Here is a 12895-nt window from a genome sequence, read left to right as displayed (position 1 = left end):
CTTCCAGGTTGACATCGGCGATGGTGCAGCACAAGCGGGCTGTTCGTCCCTCTCGTAATGTCCAGGCATCCAGGAACCCCTTAAAGATTCTCGCTGCAAGAGAAGACATCCGGCAGGAGTACACAGAGCAGAGACTGAACGTCGGGCAGCTGGAGAGCAAGAGAATTAAACAGGAGAAAAGTGAGTCCATGAGCAATGAATAGAAATGTGCTTCAGTTCAGTGTTACTAACTAAACCTATTAAAAATATGTTCAGCAATTGAAATAAGTCTGAAATAAGATTATATATATATATATATATATTACATGAAACGCTTAAAGAGATGTTGCCTTTGCAACTAGAATTGAAGTACTAAAATGACTAAAGCTGGAATAAAAATAAACCTGAATAAAAATATATCTAAAAACAAATGACAAAAGCACATAACAAAATTACTAAAATGGAATCAAAATGAAAACAGAAAATATAAAAAATAAAAGAGAATTCAAAATATTATTAAATATAAAAGTATACAGATAATACTTAAATAACACAGCTTCTTTTGTGTGTGATTGTACATGTTTTTTTTTTTTTATTGAGAATAACATATAAACTTAAAAGTGGTAGTTACAACACAAGAATGAAAGAAAAAGAAAAAAGAGACATAACTATTCAAAATAAATCAAATATCTAAGGTAAAGATTAAAGAACTTACATATGTTAGTTGTTAAAGACTGCTAATTAAGTCAAAATACTGCTGTAAGTTAGCAAGAACATGCAAATTGGTTTCTGCTTAAAAATGTGCATTTTTGTAAATAAAATTGTGTCTGCATGAAACTGAAAGTTGCAAGTCTTTTCTTCCCTATTGTGACTTATATCCGAGTGAAATGGCTTCTGAAACGAGAAACATGTAGGGGCAGGATTTAATTTCGTCCTTTGGGAATTGATTGGATCATTAGGAAATTGGGCATTGCTAATTAAATGGAGGCCAATCTGAATGCCAGTTTGCAGTCAGTTGTGGAGGATATTTAGTCCCGCCCTCCGCCGAGAGATACATCATGAAGAGAAAAAATGTCATTTTGAGTGGGATGGGAGGTTAACTTTTTTAAACTTTTTTAAAATATATATTGTTTTTCTATTGTAATAATGTGTTTTTTTTTTTTTTTTTACACGTTTTCCAGTGAGCAAGAGCTCCAGTTTGTCAGACGCAGCCCTGGCTGGTTTGGCCAGTAAAGAAAGCTACAGCAGTGTGAGTCTGCGCAGTGTCAGCATCTCAGAGCAGATGACCAATAACAGCGCAGCTCCCTACAAAAAACTCATGCTCATGCAGGTCAAAGGTCAGTCTGTAACACTCTGACACTGTCTCTAACCAGGCGCAATGTGATAAAGTGATGTTTGGAATAAGCTGCATAGCCCCGGCAACATTGAAATCTGATGGGTCCAAACATCAAATGTGTTCTGATTGGCTTCACAAAGACAGAAAAAGGACATAAATAACATTACTCTTGGTTAGAATACTGCAAAACACCCACAAGATGCATGGAATATGATATAAATAGTAATATAGTGATATTTCACTGCAGCAGTATGAGTTTTTGATTGTTTGTGTGTGTTTAACTGTACATGCATCATGTTCCCCAGGTCGACGGCATGTCCAGACTAGACTAGTGGAGCCCAGAGTGTCCTCTCTGAACAGCGGTGACTGTTTTCTACTGGTTACCCCTGAACACTGTTTCGTTTGGATTGGGGAGTTTGCAAATGTTATTGAAAGAGCCAAGGTATGACCTGACTGATGCTCTGACATCTTAGCCACATTATTCTTCATATTATCATGTAGCATTCTACATTACTGCTATATTGTTCCACTTGACATCCAGGCATCAGAACTGGCCACTTTCATCCAGCTGAACCATGACCTTGGTTGTCGAGCAGTGCTGGTGGAGACGATTGAAGAAGGAACGAACGCACAAAGCCCCGCTGCTGCAGAGTTCTGGAAGATCCTGGGAGGACCAGCCAGCTACCAAAGTACATACCCTGAAATCAAAATAGACACCATTTATGTGCCATTATCTGAAATTAATACTATTTTTCCCTCTCTGTGTGTAATGATCACAGCGGCTGGATCTCCAGACGAGGATGAGATGTTTGAAAGTGCCATTGTGGAGACAAACTGTATCTTTCGTCTGGTGGATGATAAACTGCTTCCCGATGATGATTTCTGGGGGAAAGTGCCTCGTAGTTCACTGTTGGGATCTAAAGAGGTCAGAAAACAATATTTTTTTGAGGTTTTAGATATTGTATAAATATATATAATCTTCATACATTATTTGTTATTGCATAAATATGAAATAGTTTAATATTCTTTGCATTTTGTGGTAACTGATACATTTGCAATTATAATTTATTTTATATAATTAGGTGAATTAAACATTTAGTACATTCTTAAAGGTTTTTATACTCTTCTATTTTGCATATTTTATTTCATTAAAAATAAAGCTTTCCCCCATTTAAGACAACCAGATTTTCATCTGAATATATGTGGATATGAGTTTACACTGGCTCTAAACAATCTGTTAAAAAATGATCTGACACACGTTAGTTATTTTGAATTAACATCTGTACATTATATTTTGCATTGACACTGTGGTTAAATATGAAATAGTTTAACATTCTTCGACTTTTGTGGTAACTGTATTTTATCATTGATTTATTTATTTAAATGGGTCAATTAAATATTCAGGGGTTTTATACTCTTCTATTTTGCATATTTTATTATATTTAATAATAATAACTTTTTCCCCATTTAGGACAACCACATTTTCATCAGAATAAATGTGAAATAATATATATTATCTATATTTGTTTTTCTTGTCTCTGTAGGTGATAGTATTTGATTTTGGTAGTGAAGTGTATGTATGGCATGGAAAAGAGGTCACACTGGCACAGAGGAAGGTGGCGTTTCAGTTGGCCAAGCACCTTTGGAACGGGACCTTTGATTATACCAACTGTGACATCAACCCTCTGGACCCTGGAGGACACAACACACTCATACCAAGGTAGTTTCATGCATTTCCACTAGATTACTTTAATTATCCACTCAAATTTGAGAATCATCTGATAGTTTGTGGAACTTTTATAGTCTGTGTAAAGTTGTGGGTGTGGTTATTTTTTAGGAAAGGTCAAGGTCGTCCAGACTGGGCCATATTTGGCAGACTGACCGAACATAATGAAACAAGTCTGTTTAAAGAGAAGTTCCTGGACTGGAAAGATGTTTCCAGACTGTCACCTAAAAATGTCATCGAACACCCATTCCAGCAGAAGGTGGGTGGCTGTGTGTATCTGATTTTAGCACAATAAACAGCTGCTAAAGAGAAAAAATCTTTTGACCTCCATTATTAAGGATAGGAATTGAGAGGAATGTAATGATTCTGATTCCCACCCCATGCATAATTGGTTCTAAACTTACAATACCATTGAAAAGTTAGAACTTGGTACTATTTTTTTCATGTTTTTGAAAGAAGTCTCTTATGCTCACCAATGATGCATTTATTTAATTAAAATACATTAAAAAGTAATTCTGTTAAATATTATTTTAATTTAAAATAATTGTTTTTCTATTTTAATATATTTTAAAATATAAAATATGCTGATTTGCATTATCGATGTTGAAATCAGTTGTGCTGCTTAATATTTTTTGTGGAAACTGAACATTTTTAGGCTTCTTTGATGAATAGAAATGTCAAAAGAACAGCATTTATTTGAAATAGAAATATTTTGCAATATTAACAATGCATTTTCTTTCTCTTTTGATTAATTTAATGCATCCTTACGGAGTAAAAATATTAATTACTTACAAAAAAAAAAGTCTTACCGAGCCCAAACTTTTGAACGGTAGTGTATATAACAAAGAAAGCGATACTAAAATATTAAACTGTACAATTATTTTTTAGTGTTGTAGTGAAAAAGAATGATTTCCAGCTGTTCCTTCTATCTGAACACAACTTTTCCATTTCCTGTTTTTTATTGTTGTTTTTGCACTTCTCTTTCTCTTCTTTCAATCCCTCTTGCTGCCCATCTCAGGAGTCTCTGGGCTCAGATTCTCGTTCTGAGTTCCGGGCGTACAGCGCCTCTCTGATGCTGCCAGTCCTGCAGTCGCCCATCAGCACAATTCTGGACGGTCAGGACGTGGGTCGTGGGCACGGTCCAGTGGAGAACGGCTTGGATGACTGCCTGCGGTCTCTGGAGATCAGCACTGTTGCCGTTGATGTCTGGCACATCCTGGAGTTTGACTACAGCCGACTGCCCAAGCAGAGCATCGGCCAGTTTCACGAGGGAGACGCTTATGTGGTGAAATGGAAGTACATGGTGAGCGCTGCAGGTCAGTAACTGCACCGGGACTAATGAGCTGGGATTTCTGTCAGCATTCAAATGCTGTAGGGTTTTATGTCTGTGAACATTGTACAGTAAAATATAGCTCTGTTTGCTTATTGGAATTGTAAGTTGTTGAAAAATTGCTTTAATGGAAAAGTGTAATAGCCTATAAACATTCTTATATTATGAGAATTATACAGGATTTTACCAATCTCATTCCTTTTTCCAATTTAATTATTTTGAGATAATGTTCCACATTAAATATATATATATTAAACATCAAATATTGTGTGTGTGTATATATATATATATACACAATAGAAGAAGAAAAGATGAAAAAGATGTTTAATATTAAAATGTATAATTTTGTCTTTTTTTTTAAAAATGTGTATATTTTAAAATGGAAACAAAATGTTCACAAAAATTATTAATGTATAAAGATATCTGATTGTCTTTTATTGTGCTGTTGCACATTTTTGTTTTAGTATGGACAGATAAAAATACTTTTTAATAAAAATATTGCCATAATACTTGGTTAGGACTGAAGCTATATAGCAAGTGGACTTCAGGAAAAATTAAAATATTACAGGAGTATAAAATACGCCTTCTTTAAACTCATGCACTAGTATACAAATGTTTCTCGCTTCTCTAATCTTGTGTCATTGGATGTTTGTGTCCGTGTGCAGTGGGCAGCAGGCAGAAGCCAGACCAGGTGCGCAGTGCGGGTCCCGGTAGGGAGAAGTGCTGCTATTTCTTCTGGCAGGGCAGAAACTCTACGGTCAGTGAGAAAGGAACATCTGCGCTCATGACTGTTGAGCTGGACGAAGAGAGAGGAGCACAGGTAGGACGAGATGCTGAACTTAATGCTGTGACTGCTTTCCGCTTCTGTCTTTCTCTCGCTCACTGCTGCTGTGACTCGTATTCAGATGCAGGTCCAGCAGGGGAAGGAGCCGCCCTGTTTTCTGCAATGTTTCAATGGCGGGATGATCGTGCATTCTGGGAAGAGAGAAGAAGATGAGGAGAACATTCAGAGTAAGTTTTTGGGTATTTTAGGATTGGGAGACTGCCTAATATTTTGAAGTACTGTACATCATGCATACTATTCATTGTATGTGCATTTTTTTGTATACATGGATTACCCAAAATGGGCAAATATGACCAGAGCACATCCCATCATGCAGTGTACTTGACTTGACCTTCTATTTCGCCATGCTATGTGTGACACAAAGCAATTATCTCTGTCTACATTCATCATTTATTCAGACTGTTCATGTTTTTACACAATATTGGCTTTCCATATATATACCTTGCTTGCATATATGTAATGAGCTCATGTGAAAATAATACATTAATTTTTTTTGTTTCAAGTACTATTGTTATTAAACATAGTATGCTGTGCAAGCTGTAAACCAGCATATTAATATTGGACTGTTTGACCATCTCTTTCAGATGATTGGCGTCTATACTGTACACGTGGTGAGATACCCATTGAGGGACACCTGCTGGAAGTGGCTTGTCACTGCAGCAGTTTGCGATCTCGCACATCAATGGTCCTTCTGAGCATCAACAAAGCCCTCATCTACCTGTGGCACGGCTGCAAAACACAAACACACACACGGCATGTAGCTCGAACCGCCGCAGACAAGATCAAAGAACAGTGAGTCTTTCACGCACAAAAATCTTTGTATAAAACGCAACACGTGAACAAGGACGCATTAAATTGCTCCAAAGTGACAGTAAAGACCTTTATAGTGTTACAAAAGTTTTCTGTTTCAAATAAATGCTGTATTTTCTGTTCATCAAAGAATCCTGGAAAAAATGTATCAATGTTTCCACAAAAAGATTAAGCAGCACAACTGCTTTCAGCATTGATAATAATAAGAAATGGTTCTTGAGCAGCAAATCGGCATATTAGAATGATTTCTGAAAGATCATGTGACACTGAAGATGGGAGGAATGATGCTGAAAATTCAGCTTTGCATCACAGGAGTAAAATATATTCAAATAGAAAACAGTTATTTTAAATTGTACTAATATTTCACAATATTGCTGTTTTTACTTTATTTCTGATCAAATAAATGCATCCTCTGTGAGCATAAGAGACTGAAAAGTATTAAAATATCTTACTGACCCCTTACTTTTAATTTTGGTGTAAATTAAATCTATTAACCAATGATATATGGTTTTCTTGATGTCATATTTTGCATTACAGTAAGTTTTTATGATTGTAATCTGACTCATATTTGTGTTCAAAGACGACCGCTGGAGGCTGGACTTCACAGCAGCTGTAATGTGACCATTCATGAATGTGAGGAAGGAGGCGAGCCAGTGGAATTCTGGGAAGCATTAGGCAGGAAGGATCGTAAGGCCTATGACTGCATGCTGCAAGGTAAAACACACCATGGAGAGTGGGAAGTCCCTCGCTACAATATCATTCCGAAAATAATCCATCTCCAACATAACGAGTTCATATGGAAGTGCATATCCAACGCATAAGAAAAGAATGCTTTGATAAATCATAATTATTACCTTATAAGCAATAATTATCAGATAAAAAGTTACAATTGTGACATTAAAAGTCAAAATTGACATTGTTTTGAGTTGTCATAAATTTGCCTTTTATGTCATAATTGTGACTTTTATATCTCATGATTTACAAAGCATTTATTTTCTTTATTTGGTGGAAATGGGCTTCCATATGTTTACAAGCTATAATGCAAATGCATATCATAAGAATTCATAGTCTTCCATCATTCAGACTTTACACAAGAAAGACTTTTTTTTCTCAGGTTCAAATACCCTTTTTCAGTGTTTTTATTTCTATCTTTCTCTCTCTTTGTAGACCCTGGCAAGTTTAACTTCACTCCGCGTCTGTTCCAGCTCAGTAGTTCTTCGGGTGAGTTTGTGGCGCAGGAGTTTTTCAACCCATCCAGAGCTGCAGACCTTGTTTGTTCCCTGCCGTTCCTACAGGAGGATCTGTACTCTGCCCCGCAACCAGGTAAAAAAAGAAATGACACTCTTGAACTCTTAGAACTTTTATCTTAGAATGGAAACAATGAGTCACAAATGATGCATGTTTTCTTCTCTTTCCAGCTCTGTTCCTAGTGGATAACTATCATGAAGTTTACCTGTGGCAGGGCTGGTGGCCGCAGGATACAGAAAGCACCGGCTCTGCCCGCATCCGCTGGGACTCAGACAGGAAGTGCGCTATGGAAACCGTGTTGCAGTACTGCAGAGGTGATTGACAGCCTTATTAGCCAGCAAATCAGAAGCGTGTATCTGAACTAGCATCTTTAATGATATATATCCTGCTTCAGATGTGGTTTCTGTTCAGATTATGCTGTGCATACTGATGCCTCTTTTTGTCTAGCAGAGAAGAACGAGAAGAAGCCTCAGAAGTCATACCTGATCCATGCTGGACTGGAGCCTCTGACCTTCACAAACATGTTCCCCAGCTGGGAGCACAGGGAGGACATTGCTGAAATCACAGAGAGGGTGAGACACTGACATCAAGTCAAGTCACCTTTGTTTATATAGCTCTTTATACAATACAGGTTATTTCAAAGCAGCTTTGCAGGGATAAACAGGAAAATAAGGATTTGATGATGCAAACAGATCAATTTTGCTATAAAGCAGCTCTAAAAAGAAAATGGTGTCATTGTTCAGCTGAGGTCAGTTCAGTGTTGATTCAGCTTCGTTCAATGACTGTGTAAAGTTCATCAAATATGAAAAAAGATCAATTCAGCTATGAAGCAGCTCTGTAGAAAACAATGATATCATCATCTAATAGTGTGTCAGTGCAGTCATATAATATTGCTGAATAGTATGTGCCCCCAACTAAGCAAACCAGAGGCGATAGATATTTTTATAGATCCATTTCTTTCTTTAGCTCTGTTCCAAACCCTAGTAAGTTTTCTAACTAGACAGTGTTTAAGACTTCATCGACACACTCCTGATAATGATGGTTGTTCCAGCAGGCAGGAAAAATATATAGTTTTGAACAGTGGTTCTTAACCTTTTTGACTCCAAGCTTTCCTCCACCTCTTCTGTCAGTGTCAACAACAATAGAGGGTATCGACCATTAAGACTGCGGTCACGCCCACTGAGTGGCAAAAGACTGAGTGGCAGCATTAGTTTTCAGCCGCAAAAAACACACAAAACACATCCAAAATGGGAAAGAGCTTTGCGACTGACTGTACAAATAGCTTTGACACAAAATCTGAGGTATATTTTTAGACTGCTGAAAGCAAAAGAAGCAAATAGGTCGCTGCAATTCACAAAAACAACTGGACTCCAGGCAAAGAAACATGGATTTGCAGTTATCATTTTGTGTCAAAATGTTGGATTTTGGGGTAAAATCATACCGTATGTATTGTATTGTTATATATTGTGTTGACATCTCATCAATTAAATATTTATCATTTTATATTCTGCATAACTGGGTTTTTAAATAAACACTGACACAAACTATATAAGTTTTAGTGCTGGACGATATGACGATATATATATAACATTGATATAAGTGATTACTTGGATTTAAACCTACCTATATTGTAGTTATATAAAATATTCACAGGCAGATTTGCCTGTTCGTTTGTTTTACTCGTGTTTTCGCAGTTTCCTCTATTAAATCCAGTCATGCAGCAGCTTCTTTTGCCAATCAGTCCAGCTGAGGCAGCGCGTTCCTGTGGGAAAGTGACGTCTATGCATACCCTCTATATTTGAAGGCTTCATGATTTTTGGCAACATTTGTTCATTATTTAATGGATAAGAACTTTAAAAACTATTTTGAACTCAAACTCCCTCATAAAATAAAATATTTCAGAGATTGGCTAGAAACACACACACACAAAAGTACAGTACATTCATTAAAAACTTCCGATTCGATTTACGTTTCGAAACCTTTGTTTACTTGTGATAAAATTCTGAAGCTTTGATTTGCGGTTGTGTGATAGTAGTGACATTGATATATTGTGTTTGTGTGTGTGTGCAGGAGGCAGAGGTGTGTAACCAGATCATTCTCGTGGAGGATGTTTTGGCTCGACTCTGTCAGAGCACTTATCCTCTAGCAATGCTGCAAACCCGTCCCCTTCCACACGGCGTCGACCCTCTGAGACTCGAGATGTACCTGACCGATGAGGACTTTGAGGTGAGGCCGTATGCTAATATGAGAGAGATTGCCTGTACAGCCTGGGATTTGTGTAAAAATATAAAACCATTGCAAAAAATGTCCACATCCCTGAATCTTTTTTCTTCATGTCAGTACAGAACAACATAACTGCAGCTTTGAGCAGCAGATGCTCTATTGATTTTAAATATGAATCCGGAATTCAAAACACAGTAATTCAATGTGTGTGGGGAAAAATGACAAATTACTAATTAAAGGTGCAATATGTAAGATTTTCTGTCCACTAGCGGTCGCTAGAGGCCTGTTCAAAACAAAGGCGTAGCTTGATGACAGCAAATTTGAGCATGGAATTTTTGGACATGTGGTCTTCAGCTCACAGCCCGTGCAAAAGAACTGGGATAGGACTCGGGCAGAAATCATGTTCATGGATGAGATTATTAATGTTACTGTAGTATGAAGCAGAGCAGGACCGCGAGCAGTGGAACTTTTATTATGCCATAGTTGCTGGCGCTGCTTCCGCTTTTCCGGTCATGAGTATGAGGAAACACTATGGATGCGCGTTTCCGCCACTAAAAAAAAAAAAGATGAATTGCGACTTTTTATCTCAGAATTCTGACTTTTTCTCACTACTGTGAAACGTTATTTCTCACAGTTCTTACTTTGATTGCGTTTCCTTTCATTGCGACTGACCATCAGGATTGCTGCTTTGTTATTATTATACATAAAATAGAGGACATCATAAAGGATTATTTTAAGCGCCGATTTACCAATAAAGAAATATTGATTTTACTGGAGGAGACACATAAAGATTAGTCTCCGGACATATGCATTATGCAGGAATATGCATATAGAATGTTTCCATGGTAACCTTGTACACAGCGTTTCAAGGAGAAAAAACAGCTTTTACTGCCATCTAGTGGGCTTAATACTAAAACAACCAATACCTATCATGTTTCATTAACTTTGCAACTCAAGGGTAGAATCATGCAATTCTGCAAATTACAGTCAAGGTATTTGGACAATAAAAGTTGTTTTTAACAGAATGGATACACTAATGAATTTTGCACGATAATAACAATATCATAATAATCATAATAAGAAGATTGCAATTGCGACTTTATATCTCAGAATTCTGACTTTTTATCACGCAATTTTGACATTATATCTCAGAATTCTGACTTTATAACTCGCAATTGCGACTTTATATCTCGAAATTCTGACTTTTTATCACACAATTGCGACTTTATATCTTGCAATTCTGACTTTATAACTCGCAATTGTGTTAAAAAGTCAGAATTCTGAGATAAAAAGTCGCAATTCATCTTTTTTTTTTTAGTGGCTTTTCATTTTTGAGGTTTTTTTTTTTTTTTTTTTTTTTTTTTTTTTTTTGTGGCAGAAACGGGCTTCCATAAAACACAGCTCTGTTTATCATATTAGATATAATTTGAGAGTGTTGAAAATGATGTTATAACGTTACTCTGTGCGTTCGTTCGGTGGCTGCTGTGAGACACTTGTTTGAGACACACTGCAGTAAACTAGATCGATTTTAGAATATCATATTAAATGCTGGATGGCTTGTGTTGATAAATGGCATGCAATTAATTTTTAAACATATGATGGAGAAAATTCTGTATTACTGTTACTAAAAATAAAGCAGCATCTGATTATGCTATGTTAGCTACTTCACAAAATAGCGTTTTTCTCTGAGGCATGGTAAAGCATGGTACTCGCAAAAAATCAAGAAAATTAGATTTAATCAATAAGACTAAACGTGTTGAGCTATATAACAACAATTAGTTTTCTGTCTATAAATATATCAAAACAGTTGTTCCCTTGTGTATTAAAACATGTAAATATTAAAGCTTCTTTGGTGTTTCCATGTTTTCTACAAAATAAAACCGGAAACCGAGGGTAATGCGGGTATGATGCAATTGACAGGCGACTCCTCACACGTCCCGGAGCCTTGGTTAATTGCAATTTTTTCACGATTTACAAATAGTTGGAAACATTTGGGATATTGTAAGTACTCAAGTGAACAAAATATATAAGACTGGCCCAGTGGTTTTTGGATAGTTTACTGCAAAAATCTTACATATTGCACCTTTAACCAGTTATGTCAACCCTAACTCACAAGATTAATTCTGTTTAAGCCAGTTTTAATAGCTATATTGAATTTTCAGTTCTGTTTATCCTTTAAGTTCTATTGATAAATTGAATTTGTTGAGTAGGTTTACTCAGCCTATGAATGGCTTGCTTAACATATGATGTAACTAGATACTAAGAATTTAATGTTTTGCCGTTTTAGGCGGGGTTGTAGGGAAATCTGAGTAGGTAAGTATCTCTGATATGGACTGATGTCACAGGGATCGATTGTTTCTATGCTAACAACTTAAACGCAATTTCCTGACAGCCACACTTTTGTGCTTCGCCTTCCTTCCTGTGTCTTTCTCACTTTGGACAACTCTTTTTGTCCTGCAGAATCCAGGAGAGCTCTTTGACACCCACATTAAATCACACAAGCACTCATGCATGCACACAAACACAATGTGAACAGGTTTCTTCACAAGCTATTTTTTTTTCCACAAATAGTTTACACATTTCTGGGAATATTTTTCTGAGAGCACGGTGTCCTAACTAGGTGTGACGTGATAAGCAAGCAATAAATGATATCTCTTCCATGTCAGTGTCACACAGATAGTGATTTGCTATGATAAAGCAACCAGAAGTCAGTGAGTTGTCTGCACATTGTACCCTGTAAATAATAAGTAGTTTTAGACAACATATAATTTTTAATGTATGTTTGTGCCCAAACAGCAAGAAGATTAGCGCTGCTCCACCTACAGTGATTTTTTTATTGCTCCAAAGTCCCACATTATCTGTATATGAACGTCAAATCTTATCCTTTTGACTGATTTATGTTGCGTTTTGCCTTACGTGGGCAGAAAAGTGACTTTGCGCTGGAAACACAAAGCGCCTAGTTAGGACACAGTGCTACTGTAACCCTTTCCTCTTGGCTTTTCTGCAAATTTAAGATTCTTTGTCCACATGTACACTACTGTTTAAAATAGTTGGGTCAGTAAGATAAAAAAAAAAAAAAAAACAGTTAAAACTTTTATTTAGTAAAGACACATTAAATTCCTCAAAAATGACAGCAAAGACTTTTATGAAGTTACAGAAGATTTTGATTTCAAATAAATTTTGTTCTTTTAAACATTCTATAAATCAAAGAATCCTTAAAATGAATCATGATTTCCACAAAAAACGTATACTGTTTTCAACATTGATGATAATAATACATGTTCTTGAGCTCTAAATCAAGGATCATGTGACACTGAAGACTGGAGTAATGGCTGCATTATAATGCATTACCATGAAAACGGTACTTTGAAAATGTTTAGGGGGCTCAATTTTTATGGT

The 12895-nt window shown here is 36.4% G+C and overlaps 1 protein-coding gene across 12 annotated transcripts in view; it reads left to right on the top strand.

Moving 5' to 3' along the window:
- Positions 1-12895, top strand: part of svilb (supervillin b) — a 68310-nt gene that overhangs the window by 53333 nt on the left and 2082 nt on the right. For 10 of the 12 annotated variants that reach the window (XM_067363880.1, XM_067363878.1, XM_067363881.1 and 7 more), the window contains 16 exons: positions 8-180; positions 1161-1316; positions 1621-1757; positions 1857-2004; positions 2095-2240; positions 2860-3035; positions 3153-3300; positions 4060-4357; positions 5037-5191; positions 5277-5382; positions 5800-6007; positions 6606-6739; positions 7193-7348; positions 7444-7587; positions 7724-7845; positions 9344-9499. In XM_067363880.1, coding sequence (XP_067219981.1) covers positions 8-180; positions 1161-1316; positions 1621-1757; positions 1857-2004; positions 2095-2240; positions 2860-3035; positions 3153-3300; positions 4060-4357; positions 5037-5191; positions 5277-5382; positions 5800-6007; positions 6606-6739; positions 7193-7348; positions 7444-7587; positions 7724-7845; positions 9344-9499 — 2563 coding nt within the window. Of the gene's footprint in view, positions 1-7; positions 181-1160; positions 1317-1620; positions 1758-1856; positions 2005-2094; positions 2241-2859; positions 3036-3152; positions 3301-4059; positions 4358-5036; positions 5192-5276; positions 5383-5799; positions 6008-6605; positions 6740-7192; positions 7349-7443; positions 7588-7723; positions 7846-9343; positions 9500-11783; positions 11810-12895 lie in introns of those variants that run through there. The other 2 variants (XM_067363874.1, XM_067363882.1) reach the window with 2 other exon arrangements.

The sequence above is a fragment of the Chanodichthys erythropterus genome, chromosome 16 (assembly GCF_024489055.1).
Source record: "Chanodichthys erythropterus isolate Z2021 chromosome 16, ASM2448905v1, whole genome shotgun sequence".
In the NCBI taxonomy this organism is placed as follows: Eukaryota; Metazoa; Chordata; class Actinopteri; order Cypriniformes; family Xenocyprididae; genus Chanodichthys; species Chanodichthys erythropterus.
Note: the sequence above shows the minus strand (reverse complement) of the source record. Positions and strands in the feature narration are given on the sequence as shown.